Source organism: Eucalyptus grandis, chromosome 1, assembly GCF_016545825.1.
Source record: "Eucalyptus grandis isolate ANBG69807.140 chromosome 1, ASM1654582v1, whole genome shotgun sequence".
Lineage (NCBI taxonomy): Eukaryota > Viridiplantae > Streptophyta > Magnoliopsida > Myrtales > Myrtaceae > Eucalyptus > Eucalyptus grandis.
This window is the reverse complement of record NC_052612.1, coordinates 53,211,990-53,233,481: the sequence shown is the minus strand read 5'-3', so window position 1 is coordinate 53,233,481 and position 21,492 is coordinate 53,211,990. Positions and strand designations below refer to the sequence as shown.

Here is a 21,492-nt window from a genome sequence, read left to right as displayed (position 1 = left end):
TAATTTTCTCAATGCGAGATATTTACGGAGAATGACGGACATGAAAAGGGGGAAACTTTTCACGTGATATAATGCATGGATACAAATCACTGACGAGTTACAGTGTACGCGTCTCTGCAATTTGCACGATATGGAGGTTGATTTCAGGACCAAAAAATGCAAAAAAAAAAACAAAAACAGTAGATAAACAGCTCCATCAGACACATGTACCTGCGAATCTTGTGTGTGTACAGAGCTAGAGAGAGGCACAATGCGGACGAGAGTACGATTTTGCTATGTCTGTCCTCTTCTGTAAGAATTGTTTACTTTGGAACGAAACAAAGCAAATGGAAGTAATTTTTAAGGCCGTTGAAACCAAAATCCAATCATGGAAAGCAAAATTAGATTAAAGGGTAACACCATAAAGAAGCTATCATTCAATAGGCTGGGCCAAATAATTGTGTGGCAAGACAAGACCTTTGCCGTTTCTGGGCGAAGGACAATAATTGAGGCACCATAATTGCAGCAGGCCAACCATCATCATCATCAAAGTTCCAAAAATCATGTGTCAACGAACGCATTTTGCAAACGCACGATGTGATCTTATCCGCTGAACCAACAAGACCCTTTTGCTTATGGAGTAGAGGTTGCAATCCACTGGTAAAAATGATGACAGAAAGATGGAACCAGAAGAGCAAGCAAGCGAGCGAGCAAGCAAGCAGGCTCCCAAAATTTTAATCAAAGCCACATCAAACAATTCATTTCACAAACACATCAGAAAGAAAGCACACATGTGAGACAATTTCCATCTGAGACCCAAAAGCACAAATCTATTCCCAGAATCATACAAAGAAATCTGCTTCAATTTCCACAGAATCTTAAGAGCTCCACCAGTAACGAACATTAACAAAACAATTGACCCCAACAACACAAAAGATTCGATTTCCTCATGCGGCTGTCGAGTTATCGGCAGGAGATGTCCATAATATGTCTTTGAGTGCCGGTCTAAGCTCCTTGCTGCAGAACTGGTTATACTCCAGCGTGTCCCCGTTGTCCTTCTTCACCTCCACCACCAGGAACGACGGCGTCACGGCGAAGATCTCCGCGGCGATGCCGAGCTTCCCTTTCCTCCCCGTCTCCTGCCCCTGCAGCTTCACCTTCGACTCGCTCTTCTTGATGCTGAACTTCCCCGCCTTGGCCACCTCCTCCAGTCTAGATATCACGCTGCTCGCGGGCCTGGTCGTCGCGAACCGCATCTCCTCCTTCTCCTCCCTCTTCTTCTCCTCGAACAGCGGCGACAGGTCGAAGCCCTCCGACAGCGAGATTATGTGGAACGCGTTCAGGGTCTCCGACTGCTTCTTCAGCTTCTCGCCATTGGCCCCGCCGCCCTCGGCCGCGTCCTCCTTATCAAAGGCCTCGAATTCCAACTCCTGCTTCGTCCTGACAGTCTTCGGCACCGACTTCTTGAACCAGGACGACTCCATGACCTTGGCAATGGTGATTCGGTTGCTCGGGTTCGGGTCGAGGAGCTTGGTAACGAGCCTCCGGGCGTCGGAGGAGAACCACGGCGGGCACTTGAAATCTCCCCTGTAAATCTTCCGATACATGGCCATGAGGTTATCATCCTGGAAGGGCAAGTAACCGGCGAGGAGGACGAACAAGATAACCCCACAGGACCAGAGGTCGGCCTTCGCGCCGTCGTATCCTTTCTTCCCGATCACCTCCGGCGCGACGTAAGCCGGCGTCCCGCACGTCGTGTGCAGCAGGCCGTCGTGCCGCAGGTGCTCCGAGAACGCGCTGAGCCCGAAGTCGGTGACCTTCAGGTTGCCGTCCTCGTCCAGCAGCAGGTTCTCCGGCTTGAGGTCGCGGTGGTAGACCCCGCGGCTGTGGCAGAAGTCGATGGCGGAGATCAGCTGCTGGAAGTACATGCGCGCGGCGTCCTCCCGGAGGCGGCCCTTGGCGATCCGGTTGAAGAGCTCGCCGCCCCGGACGAGCTCCATCGCGAAGTAGATCTTCGACTTGCTGGCCATGACCTCGTCCAGCTCCACGATGTGAGGGTGCTTCACCATCTTCATGACCGCGATCTCGCGCTTGATCTGCTCCATCATCCCGACCTTCATCACCTTCTCCTTCCCGACCACCTTCATCGCCACGCTCCGCCCCGACTGCAGGTTCCGCGCGTGGTACACCTTCGCAAACGTCCCGTGCCCCAGCAGCCGGCCGAGCTCGTACTTCCCGTGGAGCACCGAGGAGGCGGACGCGTCCCGGACTTTGGAATCCGCCATTCGAAAGACGCGATTCTTATATCTCTTTTCCTCGACGCCGAGATCGAGATCGATATCGAAACTGGAAGAAATTCGAGGGGTAAGATGAGCGAGAAACTAGGATCCGGGCGTGGGGTTCACCCGTCCTCGACGTGCTTCCGGTGACAGTTCCGGTGACAGTTCCGGCCACCGATGGTGGCGGCGGCGACGGCGGCGGCGCGGCTGCCGGACTCAAGATTCGTCAGCAACGAGCCGCTCATCTCTCTGCATTCCCAACCCGAATGGCGACTAGGGTTTCGAATTCACGGAGGGATTCGATCGATCGGATCCTTCGACTCGGGAGGCTGCAGCGGCGGCGGCGGCGACGATTGAATCCTCTTTCTTCCTTCGGAGAGGTCGAGGACTTGCCTTTATATAGGCCGGTTCCGGGAACTGCTTCGAGGATGTTTCGGAATGGGCGCGTGGACGATCGGACGGCTGAGGATGGCTTGCGGGGAGCACGTGGGGCCCGCACCGGCCTGCGCGTCGCGATGATGGGACGTCGGATGGCTGATCAGTCTCGAGTTGCGCGTGGGGGCGGGGGTGGGGCCCCGGTTTTCGACAGGTGTAAGGTCGAGATTAGCTCCGGAGGGTGGTCGCCCACGCGGCCCGCCAGTGAGCTTCCGGGGAGTGCCGTTTTATTTACGGGTTCGCCCCTCGCTACGCGACGGAGGTTTTCTCAATAATTCTGGTTGGAGGGAGTTGGGGGGCAGGGGGGGCCCACCCCGGGCGGGTCAGTTCGGGCCACCGGTTCGATTGCCCCGGCCGGGGGACATGAACCGGATCGCAGCTTTTCATTGAAGTCACGCGTACATATATATTCATGAAAATGCAATTTAACCACGGTTAATATAATCTTTTATAAAAAATTTGTAAGAAAATGTGATCCTTAATTTTAATTAGCAGCTTTAATAGGACAACGCTATTTCTACTCCCTATATTACTAAATCCACCCTAATTTTTACTTAAACAGCATTATTGTCCTAAATTTCAATTGCAATGTAAAGTGGTGGCTCCAAATTTATTTATTTTTATTCCTTTTCTTGTTTCTATGTTTCTTTGTAGAGTCAATATATTGTCTTAATTAAGAATGTCACATGCTTTTTTTCTATATATGGTTTTTCGTCAAATTTGAACTAATTGCTATTTAGAAAATAAAACTAATCTCTTTTATATCATTACTCTTATAATAACTTATCTATTTTTCCGTCCCTCATATATCAAAATTTTAATTTCTTGGTATTTTTTTTTAATTTCATCGGCCTAGTATATATATCAAGTCTCTACATTTATTATATCGAAAAGTTTGCCTTTTTTTTTATTACTATTGGCAAGAGATCTTGACACAAAGCATGTAAAATATTATAGGAGTGTTCAGAAAAACTTTGAAAAGATTGACATGAAAAATTCATGCTTAATGAGACATCTTGATATTATTTTTAAACATTCTACAAATAATATTAATTTTTGTCAATCTAAAATAATGAAATTTCAGTGGAATTTGAAGTTTTCATGAATGGGAATGTAACTTTGATTTTGTTCTTCAAAAAGCTTTAAAAAGGCTTTTTTTCATGTTTTCACCTTATCATCCCATAATATGTATATGTATATGTATATAAAACTCATTTGATAAAAAAAAATTGATAGTGATATACAAAAAAAAAAATATAGAAAATTAATTAACTCGTGAGTGTGTTGAAAAGTTATCTATGTTAAATTTTTTTCTAGGTTTTAATGAATAATTAATCCATAAATTTGCTCACAAATGTAGAAAATAATCAGGTTCCTTCGAAATTTCTCTTTTTGACAAAACTAATTTTTATAGAAGTGAATCTAAAGATAAAGAGAAGACATAATGCATTTAATATACATGGAATATTCTTAGTTATGCCGACTAGATCCTAAATAGGAATAGAAAACTATCAAAAAGGGATTACCACTTTAAAGTACAATCGAATAATTAAGGGCAATTTTGTCTTTCTAATGAAAATGGGGCAGATTTATTTAGCCATTTAAGCAGTGGAGATAGCACCGCCCTTTTTAATATCTTGTTATCACATTGTGGGCCTTGCTTAGCCTCAAAAGGAGAGAACAAAAGACAAAAAAAAAAAAAAAAAGCAAAGAGAAAAACATTGCACACCACCGATGAGTGAGTTTATCTTGTTGAAGATTCCACGTAATGTAATGACTTATACTGTATCGACCTATACAAAATAAGACGACTTCTAAGTCGCATATCAAAATCAATAAATCATAAAAGACAAACATTTTCAAAGTTCAACGAGAGGGCCATAGTTTTAAATGAACAAATTTCTCTTTCCTCACCCACCACGTAAAATTTTCAAGTCTCACCAAGAGTCAACTCTCATTTATTAGTATGGAAAAATGGAAAAAGAAAAATGGCTTTTGTCTTCCTCTTCCAATTTCTAATCACTTGGCTTACTGTCACGAATGGCTGCTGCGAAATTGCTAGGGAACAGCCGTCGAGAAAGGGTAACCATATATATGTGGAAATCGTGTGGTCAGCGGAACGAGTTGACTGGAGTCAACCAGCTTACCGACCTGGCTTCGCTCGAGAGTTCAACTTTGGCGGCGGACCGCAACGTGTTCACGAAATTAGCCACCCGACCGGGCCGACCCCACTCCATCTTCCGAGAGCCACGCTCTGATTTTGATTTCTTCGAGCCAGTGCGTGTGGCACGCTGCGTACGATTAATCTAGACTCCTAAGCACGGCGCAAGACGTGACGTCATGTATGCCCCGTCGATCAACCCAAACGACGGGATGGTCACTGAGGGGGCGTATTATTTTTTTCTGCATATCTATTTTTCTATTCTATAAACATCTATAACATAGTTTCATTATTCTATTTATGGAACAAAATTTTACTTTAGAAATAGATTTGGAACAAAAATTAGAAATTAATTTTTTTACTTTTCTATTTTTAAAATAAAAAATAAGAAATAAAAAATCTTCTCACGCTCATCCTCGTTACTATCCACCCGTCGCCACCTTTCGTCCACCCATTGGCTATTGCCGATCGCTTGGGAGAGAAAAATTTTATGTCATTATTAAACATGTATTTTTACTCAGAAATTCGTTCAGGGAATAAAAATAGAAATTTGTTCAAGGAATAAAAATAGAAAAATAGATTTATGGTCAAAAATTGATTTATGGAAAGAATGGTTATCATTCGTACTCTATGACTCTGTTTGCTTCGCAAAAGACAAATGATTTCGAAACTATTTTCTCCAAAAATTAATAGCCTATATCACTTGAAACAATTAGTAAGATCGATTACAATTTGTATCTAAACACTTTTATGGTTTGTTTTTGCACTTGAGACCCGAGTTGATCATATTTAGAAAAAATTTCCACATCATTTGTTTTTCTGTGAATAGGTTAGACTTTGACGATTTCTTTAACCTTAACTTACAAATAGAAGCTTGAAAGATTCGAACTCAAAACCTCCTAACTTTAAGACTATGTAAGGTTTGGTGGGATCATTGCTAATTGCTTTAAGAGTTTAAGTTTATGAGTGGAGAAATATCACATGAATATAAAAAATATGTAAGGCCCGTTATCAAGCGATGTGAGACACTACTTCAATACCCATTCTCACATGCAAGCCAAGCGGTTTAACCACAACATGCGGAATTTAATTACTTAGGGATGGAGACACATCCATGAAAGGAATAGTGATTCTCGACTATTCTTAAAGTTCAAACTTTTAAATAAAAATATGATGCGTTATTTAAATATTCTAATTGACATGATTAGAAATCGAAAGCTTGCATCAATTATTGAATAAACAACAATGATGACAATGATGGAGTCTTAAATTAGGGAAAGAGAGGGGAAGGAGGAGATGGGTGATCGGTTTGTTTGTTGCACAGGTGGTTCGTGACACGCTTACTTAGATGGTCTTTTTGGGTCCTACCAACCTCTCATCAATTGATTACACCTTGTCTTGTTTTGTGACCCCAAAGGACAATTAGGGCGACCGAGATTAGGTTCTAGATAAGAAAAATAATTCAGGTTTATTTTCCCGACAATCCAAATGCAATTAGGAGTAGTCTTGCCGGGCATCTAAAGTCTCAATCGAACGCATAATTCGAGTTTTTCTTCTTCTTCTTTTATATGATGATGTATTGGATGATGATATCACTAATTTCCTCCCACTTCACTACCTTTTTTCTTTGTATTTTATAAGATTGTATCAATGGAGTTTGCCTATCGGATGGCTCGATTAGGTTAGGCTTAAAACTTTTGGGGTTAGTATAACCCAAGAAGAGGGAATGAATATATGGGGCCACTTATATTTAATCGAGTCACATTTCCTAACTCATTTTTCACTGGGACATGCCGGTGAGGTCCAACAATAGCATTAGGGTTTAAGTTAGATGAAAAGTAATTATCCAACGATCTAATCTTTTAAAGTAGAAAATATTATGACACCGGTTTCTTTTATGATGGGTTGGATATGAGTGTGAAAAAGGCGTTCCAACCCTGTTTTCCCTTGGCTTGCACCTGATATTTAGGCCGTGATTTTACACAACCAACGAGAATGGTAGTATATCTTCATCATGAAATCACACCTGATACATCAACCGGTTAGGGTTTGCGATAGCCTCTTGGCCTAGTGTTTCCATTCATAGTATTGATTACATATTAGTCAAACAGATTAATGGTTATCTTGTGCAAAGTTAGAAATCGACACCAGTGAGGTCCACCAATAGCATTGGGGATTAAGTTAGATAAAACGTAATTTTCAAACGATCTAATTTTTAAAATAGAAAATATGATGGCACCAGTTTCTTTTAAGATGGCTTGGATATGAGAGTGTGAAAAAGGGATTCCAACCTTGTTTGCCTCTGCTTGCACCTAATATCTGGGCTATGATTTTACACAACCAACGAGAATGGTAGTATATCTTTGCCATGATTCGCACTTGACACATCGACTGGTTAGAGTTTGTGATAACCTCTTGGCCTGGTGTTTCCATTTGTAGTATTGATTACATATCAGCCGAACAGATATACGGTTGTCTTGTGAAAAGTTAGAAATCGACACCTGTCCTTAATACATGTGGTGACCAGCAATCTGATTTCCAATTCTGGAAATTCTTGCTTTTTTCCCTCTTAAGGTTTCATTTCTTTCTTGATTTTATTTCTTTCCATTTGCGGGAAAGAGGCGTTGTCAAATACCAAATCGATATAGCTCATGTTAGGTCAGTGGATTGAGAATTTGAGGGCACACACCACCTTTTGCTTTTATTTATAAGATTGTATTAATGGAGATTGCCTATCGGATGGCTCGATTAGGTTAGGCTTAAAAAATTAGGGTACGTTTAACCCAAGAAGAGGGAATGAGTAGATGGTGGCCACTTGTGTTAAATCTAGTCACATTTCGTAACTCACTTTTCACTAGGACACGCCACTAAGGCCTAGCAATAATATTAAGAGTTAAATTAGATTAAACGTAATCATCGAATGATCTAATTTTTAAATACATATCAATCAAATAGATAAAGGAAATACTGAAATGGAAATCACTCAAAAATAAATATGACTGGAATTGAAATAACTCAAAAGTTAGAAACACATGGATGTTTCACTGGAAACATTGAAATGGACATTACACCGATATACATTATGTGCCTTACAAATTACAATTTGCTCTAAAGCTGAAATGAAAATGGACCTACATTGCTTCAAATGGTAGTATATCTTGGCATGAATCATGCCGAACATATCGACAGGCCTGGGTTTGTGATAGCTTCCTGGCCTTGTGCTTTGATTACATATCCGTCAAATAGATAAAAGGGCTATCTTGTGCAAAGTTAGGAATCGACACCCGTCCTAAATATATGTAGTGACCACCAATCTAATTTGCCAAATCTGGAATTTCTGCTTTTTCCCTCTTGAGATTTCATTTATTTCCTGATTTTGTTTCTTTCCATTTGTGGAAAAGATGCATTCCAATACCAAATCAATAGCTCACATGTAAGGTCATTGGGATTGAGAATCTAAGGGCGCACACAAGCATAATCTATCATCGTATGCAGCTGAAGCAAAGAACTCGGCGTCTGGAACGTAAGAGATCCACGTGGCTCAGCTCATCAATTTGTAGCGTAAGGTAGGTTAAGTGGTCCTAGTTGTTTCGTGTCAATAATGCGAACATGAAAAGACGGCCAAGACAGCGCGCGACGCTGATGTATTTGTTCGAATGTAGTGAATTCTCAGTCCCGACCATGTGACTGAGATAAAGGTTCCACACGAAAGCTGACTTTTCTGGGTTTTTCTACCCTTTTCTTATTTTGGGTATCGAGAGGATATGCCTGTTGCTCATTGCTTTCGAGATGAGGTTTTCCTGTTGCGTGCGACGTTATCCAGATCTCTCGAAACGCCAATCGGAATTACGGCGAGCTGAACGAATCGCTGGATGAGGAGGTACCGGATTAAATGTATCATGCGAAAGAAAACCCTAGCATCTGTGGGCCGGAAAAGAATATTTTGGTTCCTTTTCAATGCAGAATAATTGTTGCTGTTGGAGTCAAGATTGGGCTATTTTAAGTTCCAATGATTAGTCCTCAGTTTCAGATCCCATAATGCACCTCAAATTGAATAATAAAAGGTACCCATTATAAAATATATATGTATATATCTAGAGATATAGATATATACATATAAATGATGCAAGAAGATACAAGGGACAACATTACAAAAAGAACTCACGCTAGACTGGGTCAAAAAACACTGCACTTTCCACTAGTTCGATGAGCTTTTGCTGAGTACGGTATGAAAATCGAAAAATCAGAACAGACATCATCAGTATTTAAAAATCATATTGTGAAAACATAATACTATTTCGAGAACCAAATCAGGTAACTCTTTTTGGACAAAAATTAGTTACACCAACATAACGGTGAATGTTGTAAAGAAGATGACACCACTCTCTAATCTTCTCTACAAACAACAACAACCTAAGCTCTTAAACGATTAGATTTAGTCGGCATAGGTGCTCCAAACTTTGTGAAATCAACTGGCGACCATATAGAGCGAGTTTAACTTTCTAGGCAGATGCTAACCTTGCTCTAATTTATCATTAGCAAAAGGGAAAAAAAAGGCTATAGCGTTATGTACTATATAGAATTTCTAGTGTATACAGCTTTCTCTTCTTCTTCTTTTTTCTTATATTGTATGCACATGTATAAAATTTCATTTCTTTATCTTATGGCTATACAGATATATAGATCTGATATATGAAGATTATACAGGGTTGAAGAGGAGGGATTCACATGTGGGCAGGGGGAAAGATTCCATGACCACCACAGAAATAATTCAACCACTGAAAATCTCTAGCCTACCTGTCCAGTTCCCAAAAGAAAATCGTAACAAGTCGCCACTCTTCTGCGGGTTTTGCACGAGCTGTTGGGGCGTCCACAGGTTCCCAAACCGTGCATGGCGACAAAACGCAAGTAGGGCGCATGCTCTGGTCTCTGATCGCGACGTCTGGGAGAAAGGCGGGGAACGCTGCACGTGATCTATCACGTGGACGCCCGTCGCCACGCGATGCACGATGCATTCATTCTTTCGTTCCTCCGTTCATTCTTCTTCCCCCTTCTTCTCCTCCTCACAAATCTTATCTGAAATGAGGAGGGATTTGACGCGATTAAAGAGTCGATAGGATAACGGGACCCTTCTCTAGAACTTTATACGTATTGGTGTACGAAAGTGGATGCATATATTACTCGCCTTCTTGACATCATTGATATACGTTGAGAAGTAGACATTTTTGTTATGCATCTATCTCTATGTATCTATGGCATATGCATTTCTTCTTTTGGGGGGTTACTCATTGATAGACAATGGATATGTGACCCTCGTAGTTCCATTCTTTGAGAGAAACTTGGAACATTTGAATTAAAAAGTTTATACGGCAGCGGTAGTGGAGGTAGCTGAGAGAGATAGCATAGGGCTCCACTGCCGCGACACCGAGGCGGCGTTGGAGTTGGTCACTTAGGTACAAGGCAAACATAGGTGATGAGGATGAGAAGGAAGGAGCTTTATTATGGTTAAGATGTTAGAAAAATAATTAGAAATAATGGAATAGGATTTTGAGGTATGAAATACATTACTTTTAAGGAATTATTTGCATCACAAAATTGCTAGTGATCACTCACAAAAATCTTTCAAGATACAATAAAGTCTTAAAAATGAGAATATCGGATAACAATTTTAGTATTTTTCCAAGAATTTTTAAAATGAAATAGTCGGAGAATGTAAAGTTGTACTTTTTTTAGAAAAAAAAAAGAAAAAGAAAATTGAAGTGAAAAAAATATCGAACGAAAACCCACTTAACTATTGTCTTCAAATTGTAAGGCTAGAAGACTTCTGCACTTAAATAATGGCCTAAACACTCAAATCTTTAGATGTGGGACAAGACACATCTTTATTTATTTTACAAACAAACTATCAACATAAAACATTTTCAACTAATAGATTGCATGGGAATAGACATTTTCTATATAAAAAAGAAGGGAACTAATTTAAAATTACGTGATGGAAAGAATACCATCTTATAATGGCTCTTCCATACAACTGTCAGAATTCCTGATTTAGCTATTGGCATCCCACATCTAGCCATAAGAGACCTAAGTCCTTCTGTGATATTTCGAGTTTGTTCGACACAGATCAACTACGGTCATTATGGATTCTGCCACCAAATATAATGTACTTCAAAAATTATGTCCTGTTTCTCAATATTGTGAGTTAAAAAAACACATGGCCGTTTGCCAAATTGCAACTCTAATATTATGAACCAATGACTGGCCTAACATAAAGTGGTCACATGGAAAAACTCAAGTGATAATCATAGAACTTATAAAATAAAATAAAAGTCAGGGTGTAAACTGTAAAGCGAAGTACGGAGATTGAGTTCTTCTATATTATGATGAAATTAAGGCCAAGTGTTTAATAAAGGGGAGAAAGCCAATGTTCCCTAAAGTGTTTCATGATATTATTTTGGAAAAAAAATACTAGGAAAGTCATTTTTTATTTCACTCAAAGGTTGGAAAAGGCAAAAAAGAGAGACCATTTAAAATTTTAAATTATCCAAAATATTGGGATGAGGATCTCTTTGCTGGTGGGTGGTTAGTAGGCCCTACTACATATGCATCGATGTAGAAAGATGGTGATGATTTGTCGACGGGCCATTAAAGACTGATGCAACACCAACAATAATTCCAGGATTTTGTCTGATCGCATCCAAGTCCATTTGCTACATCTTATAATATATATACATATATATATATAATATAATATGATATATTGTACATCTTATAATATATTAAAGAGTCCAGAAAACTAGGGTTTCTGCCTTCCGGTCTGTGACTGTTTGGGTTGAGCACAGTAGAAAAACGCCCATAGATCGCAATATAAAAACGTGTATCGATATAGCCGGCCGTATACAAATTTTTCTTCTCTTTTTTCTCCCCGTGATCCCCACATTTTTGCGTTATTTTTCAGCCCCAAAATGGGAAAAAGATTAAAGAAAAATAAGCTCTTTTCGGTATTGGGTTGTCAAATTGGCGATTATAATTATTTGATATTTGAGATTCCCCCCAAGTGTCAGAAAGGTCCGGCAATGTTTGTCTGCATGTCTTTGCAATTTGCACGTAAAGGTGGTCACATACACCTGCACTTCTTTGAAATCATGATGAGATCACATGTAGATATTCGTATATGTATATACAGGATTGTTGGGTTTCGATGCATTGAGATCTTGACTGGCCCAAAAGAAAAGATAGATGTGGTCTTCGGTATTCTTGAGGACAGCACATTCCACTCCATCAAGTTCATCCCACGACCATATATTTTTTACCAAAAGCCTTTCTTCGATTTTTCATTAAAGTTAGTTAATTTGTTTGTTTGTGCAGAGGGATCTCAAATAGACGAACAATGGTATTTATGATGATTGCAACATGACGATATCTATACAATTCTCCTACAATTATAACTATGTTATCTCATCTTCAATTTTTATTAAAAAGATAGGCTCTGTGATAATTTTGGAAAGAAAATATCACAAACAGATAAGGAAATCGAGAACCTCATTTTAAACAGAATTGTGAAAACACACAAACTGTATCAATATTTAATCGACAATAAAGCTTGAGAATGTAAAGACACAACGTCAGAATTTGCAACATCTATAACAAAGATACATATTAGAATTTAATCAAGAAATAGATTTGAAAACTACTAAAAAACACAAAGGAATTTTCATGATGAGATCACATGTAGATATTCGTATACACAGGATTGTTGGGTTTCGATGCATTGAGATCTTGACTGACCCAAAAGAAAAGATAGATGGGGTCTTCGGTATTCTTGAGGACAGCACATTCCACTCCATCAAGTTCATCCCACGACCATATATTTTTTACCAGAAGCCTTTCTTCGATTTTTCATTAAAGTTAGTTAATTTGTTTGTTTGTGCAAAGGGATCTCAAATAGATGAACAATGGTATTTATGATGATTGCAACAGGACCATATCTATACAATTCTCCTACAATTATAGCCACGTTACCTCATCTTCGATTTTTATTAAAGGAGGCGGGTTCTGTGACAATATTTTATAGGAAATATCACAAATAAACAAGGAAATCGAGAACCTCACTTTAAACAGAATCGTGAAAACACACAAACTGTGTCAGTATTTAATCGACGATAAAACTTGAGAATGCAAAGATACAACGTCAAAATTTGCAACACTTGGAACAAAGAAACATATTAGAATTTAATCAAGAAATAGATCTAGAAACTAGTAAAAAACACAAAGGAATTTTATTGACAACACAACAAGAAAGTAAAGATAACTAAAGATAGTAGATTTGTTTATTTGTGCATGAGGATATCCAGTAGACGAATAGTGGTTATGCTAGGACCATCTCTAAATAGTTCTCCTATGGTTGTAGCCATGTTTCCTCATCTCCAAAAATCTTGAGCCCATACTTTCATGATGTCATGATCTTGTTTACAAGCGGTCGCTCCTTTAAATTTGCGTTATAATTAATTGCTCCAAAACTTCCACTGCTTCACCCTCCAATGACTTCAAAATCCATAACTGCATATTGATGCCCTTTATGCGTCTTAACGTCCTCTTGATATTTCAATCAATAATCTATTGCCCTTATTGATTGATATCATTGTCGATCATTGTTAACCATCCGTCGCCGTATATCGACAAATCAGTATTGGTCACCAATGTGCATTAATGTCGATAACAATTCCTACGGTTATCGACAAAGGCTCACATGTTTAATCGATGACCTGCAATCTGATTTTATGCTTTCTCATGTCGACAACCTGACCACATTTTGATACAAATGGTATCTCACCGCCCTCCTCATGGAGAGAGTCTTGAAAAACCCTTTTAGCCCAAGTTCAAAAATATAAGTTTCTTGCATCTGCAAGTTATTTGACCCGCTTTTATTAGGTCCTTAACATAATCTACCTACTTAAATGTTCATTTATGACTCATCTCTTCACTTTGTAAGCCATTCTTGCTGGCTTATCTCACTTTATGATGTTGAAATGCACGTTACCTTCGCCTGTCTTCAGGCATTGAATGGGAGGACCTCTCCAGAATAGACTGCGAAGCACGCGTAAGATCAGACGCTCTCTCGCCTCTTCCCTTCTTCCTCTTTCATCCAAAAATGCAACGTATGTGGCCCTAGTTTGACAATTCTCTGTCTGCATTTCTGAGGTTGAGATGTGATCAGGTCATTGTAAACAAGGTTTGACGACAAGGGTTTGCTTGGACGACGCTTCAGGAGGGAAGAGTTTCATTTTTCTATAGGTTAATTGAAAGATAAGCTATCGATTTCTGGCCAAGAAATTATTTAGATGAAGGAAAGATAAGCTGTCGGTCGTGTTATCCACTCGTTTCGGACTCTCCCTCGCTCACGTCTCATGCCCTCCTGATTGATAACAACGTATGCTTTTACCAGTTCAACGCCCTTACGAGAGACTGGAATTGAACACCGTAGCTGCATACTCGGACGCATTCTTTTTGACAGCTTTGAAGCATACTCAGACTCCACGCGTAGCAGCATGCGATCGCGACGTCGTAGGGAGGAGCTGTTAGACATTGTTTTCATGCGGAGTTATCGAACCATAGCCATAGTTGATGAGTGAGTGCTTGTCACGTAGGACAACCCTAGGTTATTCTGGACCAAGCAACTGATTTCGATCTCCCACCATCGATTCTGTCAGGATATGGCAATTCAAATTGTCCTGAGGAGGGCGACGGCAAGGATGCGCAATGCTCCACCTCAAATAAGGTCCGCTAAAAATCGCGATTTGCGAGTTTCGAGAGCGAAAGACCCACTTGCACAAGGGTCCATTTGGAGGATCTAATCGCTTTCGCTCAACCTCGTAACCATTTTCTTTTGAACAGCCAGATCCTTTGTTTGTGAGCTTAATAAAGAAAGATATCGACTGTCAACTATTCTTCTAAAAGCTATGAACAGTCCTTTCCTATTTCATTTACTAATCCAATCGACTGATTCATCCAAAAGCAGCAGAAAATTCGGATTTGAAGCCCATAATGAAGTCACTGGATTCCAACCCACTTGGGTCGATGGTGGCCTCATGAAGCTGTCAGCCCATGAGATTGGAGGACCACAGGACTAGGAGAATGCTGGTGAACCTGACAGATAAAATTAATAACCCTGCATTTCCTAACAAATAGGGATGAGCATTAGTCAGGGTTGACCCCGTTAGTCCCGATTCACTTCTCAAGGGACTAGGTCAGTCCTTGATCCTAGGACCCCTAGACCTACATTGTACGAGTTGGTTGTTGGTCCTGAGAGTTTAGGGTTGATCCAACCCGAACCAATCCTATACATAATATATCTATATTATATACTTTTGTCTACTCTAAATTCTAATACCTCCTCCTTTGTTCTTTCACATTTTTGTTGTTGTGTAAATTAGAAAGGAGCAAAAAACACAGCCCCAATTTGACCAAAAAAAAGAAAGAAACCCTCTTTACTCACCCCAGCTTGGCTCGCCCACCTTGACCACACTCACCTTGTCGGTCACTACTTGCATTTATTCCCTCACCTTACATGTATGTTTTTGTGGTTTGTTGTTTTTAGCAAGTATAAATTTCTTTTGTTACCTTATCTTATATTTATGTTTGATATGTATTGGTATTCATAATTTAGTTACTCAATGTTGTATCGTTGATAGATATATAATTTGAAATAATATGTCCGTACCTTTAAAGATTATAAAAACAAAATAAAGAAATAATTGATTAATCCTGAGTTGACCGTGAAGCCAGACCGGACCAATAGAGTTAATCCAATCCTCGATCCCATGCTTAATAGGGTTGGTCCTTAGTCCAAAAAATTTGGGACCAATATTGTGCGGGTTGGTATTTAAGTTGGGTGCTGGATTAGTCCAACTCGAACCATACTCACCCTTACTAACAGATGAAGCCACTCATCAAATGCTCAGTATGATTCTCTTAATAAGTAGCTGGCAATATTCTTGGCCACATCATTCAAATGATATTCCGTTGGCAACCCCAGATGCCGAAGCCGGTCCTTGGGGCAAGCATGCTATGGGTCCGAATTTTCCTGCTTCATTTTCACATGAAGAATGTTGGTATAAAGTACCTCTTCGGGTTACAATTAGAACTGCCAATGAAAATGTGACATTGATAGAGAACAGACTGCCTGCTGAAGGGCAATGTAATTAAGTCCCTGATCAATCTAAACTGCAGAACAAAGTATTAGCCAGACTTCAGTTGTTGCACATCCAGCAGGATCAGATATTAGCTAATTCCGCCGATAGAACTGTTTACTCTTCGCAAACATTCCATGTCCGCTTAACCGTGAGGCTGTGAGTTTAATGCGAGATGGTTTGGGGCAGAAAGCAATCACATGAAACCGGCACGAGGGTCCATTCGGAGGATCCAATCGCTTTATCTTAGCCTCGTAACCATTTTGTTTTGAAGGTCCAAGTCGTTCGTTTATGAACTTAATAAAGAAAGATCTCGACTGTCAACAGTTCTTCTAAAAGTTATGAACAATCTTTTCCTATTTCATTTACTAATCCAATTGACTAGTTTTTCAAGGCTAAGACCATGTTGAGCCATCCAAAAGCAACAGGAAATTCGAACTCGAAGCCCATGGTGAAATCATTGGATTCCAACCCACTTGAGTCGATGTTGGCCTCATGAAGCTGTCAGCCCATGAGATTGGAGGCCCACAGAACTAGGAGCAATGCTAGTGAACCTGACAGACAAAATTAATCAGCCAGCATTTCCTAACAGATGAAGCCACTAATCAAATGAGTAAACTCTTTTAATGAGCAGTCCGCAACATTTTCGGCCGTATCATTTGAACAACATTCTACAATCCGTCCGTGACCCCAGACGCCGAACTCGTCCTTGGGGCCATCATGCTGTGGGTCTGAATTTTCCTGCTTCATTTTCATATGAAGAGGGTCGGCATAAAGTACATCATCCAGTTACAACTAGAACTGCTAGTGAGAATGTGACTTCAATAAAGAACAGATTGCCTGCCAAGGACAATGTAATTAAGTCACTGACATCAATCTAAACTGCAGAACGAAGTGTTAGCCAGACTTCAGTTGTTGCGCATCCAGCAGGATCAGATATTAGCTAAATCCACCCATAGTACCATTTACTCTTCGAAACAACCTCACGTTCCACGAAATGGCTTGAGTTGAAGCCATCCATTGGCACCACGACACGGCTGATGAGGATATCGAAAGCATGTTTGCTTGCCGTGAGTCTGTGGGTCTAATGCGAGATGGTTTGGGGCAGAAAGCAATCACATGAAACTTGTGACTACACAGCAATTAATCCAGGACTAGGATGCCTTCTTTGGGGCCGAAAGCAATCACATGAAACTTGACTACACAGCAATTAATCCAGGATTAGGATGCCTTCTTTTCCTTTCTTTGTTCTACCACAGTTGGTCCATACCTCTGCGTATTCGATCCTGTGCATCCACTCTTGACGAACTCAGCTCCTCTACAATTTCCAGCTGACCCATCCCTTGTAGTCTGCTCATAATATCTAAATGCGATATACGCAAAAAACACTGCACGTGGAAATAGACTGATATCAAATGCCTTGAGTCGAATTGGAAAGCTATTCAGATCGAGAGAAACCTTACCTCCCCAAACTCTCCCAACGATAGAAGAAAAGCTCCAAAAGATTGAAAATGTGATAGCAGCTACGACTTTTTTGTGAGAGCACACACCCCAAGAATCTCGAAACAGTTGAATCAAAACCTTTCCTGCACAATCGACATTGGATTGATTAGATGTAAGAATTCAATTTTGAATGTCATACTGTCTCCTGCAATTTCTCTAGTCATACCAGAAAATTGTTTCTAGGATACAACCAAACCATAAAAAAGTTAAGCTTTCTCTAAACAGTGCTAGTCATCCCACTGAAGATGACATAAACATTGTAAAGGAGCTGGTTCAAAAGGATACCAGGAGCTCTGTCCAGCTCTCTTTGTAGTAACCTAATCTCAATGAAGAGGCACAGATGAATGAGATCCTATAGGTACCAAAATACAGAACTCACAGTCCAATAAAGGATGATGAAGCAGAAAATTACAGGCAAATTCGAATTGGAGTAAATGAAAGTCCACGAGAATATGCATGCTTCGCATGGAAAGACTAGACTTCCTTTTTGGAACTCATTGCAACACTCCAAGTAAGATCCATTCTTAAATGATCAACTAGAGTATCCCTTCTGGGCTGCAACCCATGTGGATCGGCTAGGCTGTCATGCAAGTATGGCATGGATGCCCATTTGTGACAACCTACCTAGCTTGCTCCACGTGGGCCAAGATCCTGAAAGAGTGCTCGAGGTAGTGATCGTTTGGAGTAAGATCTTATTTGGAGAGTTGCATAGATGGATTTTTTTAATACACATCACTAGCGCAGGCACAGCACGTAAGCATGCTGCAGCCAAGTTATAGTTTACCTTGTGTAGTTATATGCCCAGAATACGTCAAGCAGAGTTTTGGTACAATGAAAGCTCCAAAAAATCCTGCAGTAATGAGCAATGCAAAGCGCAAGTAAGATAAGGCAATTGCATAAATATTTCGATGATTTTTCTTGCATTTGGCTGCATCTCAGATGATAGAGAGAATTAGAGAAGCCTGTGGACAATCAGCATCAAACAAGCAACTGCTTCAGTGAGCAAATGCTTTTAAGTTGTTATCAAGTCTTTTGAGGGTGAATATTGCACGGTATTATGCTCCCTTCCCTCCCCATTCTTTAAAAAGGTAGCCAAAAACCATTCTTTTCACAGGCAGTGTCAAATCAATAACATGGGCTGAAAGTCACCATAAATTCTACAACTAGACACTCGTATGCACTCCAACAGAGCCTGTGATGATCCTTCTTACAATCAAAGGCTTTACATTAAAATCCTGAAATCTTCTTACTAACAAATCTAATGAGAACTTACCAAGTTTGACCATCATCCCTACGGTCATATAGCTTCCGCATTTGGCCACAACAAAAAGCAGGACTGCCAACTGCAATTTCCACCACTCATTAGCTTCCGCACTTAAAAAGGTTGCTAGTTAATAAGCAAAATCACCTCACCTTCATTGTAGTCGATGGGTCTCCAGAGAGAATAGCTCGAAGCATGAACAAGAACTTGCTGTAGCAAGGAAGCACCAACTTCACCAACCGCATTGCCTCTTCCTCTTCGCACTCACGTCTCATAGCGGCCAGATCCACATAACCCCTGAAAGCAAACAGATGCGACAACAGCACTAAGTTAGGAGAACAAGTAATCTGGCGACATCATCTCTTGAACTTATATTGTAACTGTATTACCTGCTAGCGATGGATCTGTACAGGAATATCGCAGCAAGAACGATGAGACTCAGATAAGAAGCCAGAGAAATGAAGCTGGAGAAGCAGAAAAGAAACAAGGTCTCAAACTCAATTCTCATCTGAAACAGAGTAAATAACCTAATAAGCCAATATCACATTCTTTACCTGTAATCGAGATGCTTAGCATAGGAGGATGATATTATCAATAGTGTTCCAAATGCAAAGGCTAATGCTGACTTAGATGCATCTTTCCATATCACCAGATCCACTGAATAAAAAGAACACGAAATTTTTTAAGCCTAAATTGAGTTACAGAGTCCACAGAAAATGTAGTTCAGGGAGGTCCAAGAAAGCGAGAATTACCCAAAATTTGCCATCCCTCCTGCGTGTCACTGGAACATCGGTTTTCATCCGATACTGTAACAGAGAACAGAAAACTGTGATGGCAGGACAAGTAATAAAAGTGCCAACGAACTAGAACTCATGAATGCAAAACTTACATGTATTATGCTTGGCGAAATTTTGATGAATAGTAGAGTATTTTGTGGTAGCAGGCGGCTCTTTAGTTGCACACAAAGATGTCGGCTGACTCAGAGGAGTATAAGCAGTACTTCTGTGCACTCCATTACGGTTCAACATAGAAGGAGGTCGTTTCACAGCATCAAAACAAATGGGTTTGTGCTTTTCGCCGAAATGATTATCTACTCTCTCTCCTCTTGCCACTTTTTTGGATTTCTGCTCTGCTGTGTGAACTTTCTCGATGTCGAAGCTGTGTTTTTCAACCTTAGTCGCAGCTTTCTCATCGAAGCAATCAGCCTCCAATCCCTCATCATCGAAAAATTCTTCATCCCCATCATCACTACCATGATTACCATGAAGGTCATAATCATGGACCACCTTTGGAGCAGGCTTGACCTGACCCACATTGCTTACAGTGCTGGAAATGATTCTCTCTTGACAAACCCCAACCTCCTTGCAATTTTCCTCGGATCCCGCATGACCAGATTGACATAAATCCTTCGAAGGCTCCAAATTTTTCTTCCGCGGTTCAGCTGAAACAACCTTTTCAGCGCCAAGAACAGATTCACTCGCCTCCTTGGCCTCAGGCCTTGATTTTCTCTCCTGAGAAATTCCAAGTTCTCTCCTTTGCTTCACACCCAGAATTGGGCTCTTCTTTTTCTTGATCCCATCGCCCGAAAAACTCATTTCCTTGACATGCTCATCAAGACCGTTGCTCGACTCATTGACCTCCCTTGCGATCTGAATTGGGCCATCGATGCTCTCTGATTTCCATGTCCTTCTCTTCCCCACAACTTCACTCTTTCTCAATGGGACAGAACTAGGAGCGGTGGGCACAACAGTAGCGGTGCCATTGTCCTCATCTTCGACGACACCGAAGACCCTGATCCCACCTTTCACTTCATCTAACCTCATCCTCCTCTCCCAAACTGATCCTGTCACCACCCCATTCCTCACCCCACTGCTCCTCTTACTCGTGTCCATCACGATCCGTGCGACTCTCCGTCTCAGTTCTGCAAAACTAACCGAGAAAAAGAGCTTCCCTTTTGCTTCTTCTCTGTTTCTGTTTCTTGGTGAGAAAATGAACAGGGTAGTGAGATTTCAGCGGGAGCGAGGCAACAAGGCGAAGGCAACAAGAGCTTTCGGTGGGATCTGATAAGACCTTTGTACCAAAAAGATATCTGGGGAAGCACGTCAAACGAGGCAATCAGAATACAGAAGCCCATCATCGTTCGCATGCCATTTATTTTATAGTGAGTGAGAGAGAGAGAGAGAGAGAGGTGGTTCCTTGCTTGTTCGGATTCATTTCGTGTGGGTGTGAGATAAAACAGAGAAAGGACCAAGGGAAAAAACAGAGAAAAAACAAAAGTGAAAAATGTGGGTACAAGCGTGTCGGTGGAGATTGACCAGAAGCTGTGCAAAGGAAGCTGCCAAGAAGCTAAATGGTACAGTAGATCTTCTCCTGGAGATTCTCCCAGGAAGAGTTTTCTGTGAAATGAGGAGGAGAAATGGACACGACGCGGTACAGCGTGGAAAGTTTCCAATGCATCACAGCGGGGTAACGCCTGGTCCCGTTTGGCCTACCAAATCAGCGGCGACGACTGTCCTCCATTTTTTACCTTTCAAGTTCCATTCCTTCTCTGCCGCTTGGTTTTGGCTCTTTTGTTCTGCCATTTATTCTCTCTTTTAAGCATCCTAAATCTTGAATTTCTCAACCATTTGGCTACTCATCTCACATGAAAAAGAAGGTGAGGAGTTCGATTATTCACTTTTAAAA

General features: G+C 40.8%; 2 protein-coding genes across 3 annotated transcripts; both read right to left on the bottom strand.

Annotated features, from left to right (window-relative positions):
- Nucleotides 1-711: 711 nt before the first annotated feature.
- LOC104436098 (CBL-interacting serine/threonine-protein kinase 6) lies at nt 712-2,635 on the bottom strand. The gene has a single exon (XM_010048816.3). It carries the CDS (start codon nt 2,262-2,264, stop codon nt 927-929), a length of 1,338 nt encoding a protein of 445 aa, XP_010047118.1. The 5' UTR covers nt 2,265-2,635; the 3' UTR covers nt 712-926.
- A 13,989-nt stretch (nt 2,636-16,624) lies between these two features.
- On the bottom strand, nt 16,625-21,361 carry LOC104436097 (reticulon-like protein B21). 2 transcript variants are annotated; one of them, XM_039302060.1, is made up of 9 exons: nt 19,697-21,255; nt 19,560-19,613; nt 19,362-19,464; nt 19,197-19,271; nt 18,960-19,104; nt 18,820-18,889; nt 18,331-18,396; nt 17,507-17,629; nt 16,646-17,431 (listed from the first exon to the last, which is right to left on the bottom strand). In XM_039302060.1, exons 1-9 carry the CDS (start codon nt 20,697-20,699, stop codon nt 17,265-17,267), a joined length of 1,806 nt encoding a protein of 601 aa, XP_039157994.1. In that variant the 5' UTR covers nt 20,700-21,255; the 3' UTR covers nt 16,646-17,264. The 2 variants fall into 2 exon arrangements, with proteins under 2 accessions (XP_039157985.1, XP_039157994.1); XM_039302051.1 differs by having other exon boundaries at nt 16,625-17,629; nt 19,697-21,361.
- Nucleotides 21,362-21,492: the final 131 nt, after the last annotated feature.

Coding starts and splice junctions, on each gene's coding strand:
- LOC104436098 (XM_010048816.3), bottom strand. CDS start 2,264: ATGGCGGATTCCAAAGTCCGGGACGCGTCCGCCTCCTCGGTGCTCCAC.
- LOC104436097 (XM_039302051.1), bottom strand. CDS start 20,699: ATGGACACGAGTAAGAGGAGCAGTGGGGTGAGGAATGGGGTGGTGACA. Junction 18,890..18,959: donor ACCCATCGACTACAATGAAG/GTGAGGTGATTT, acceptor TGGAAATTGCAG/TTGGCAGTCCTGCTTTTTGT. Junction 17,630..18,330: donor TGGGCATATAACTACACAAG/GTAAACTATAAC, acceptor TCGATTGTGCAG/GAAAGGTTTTGATTCAACTG.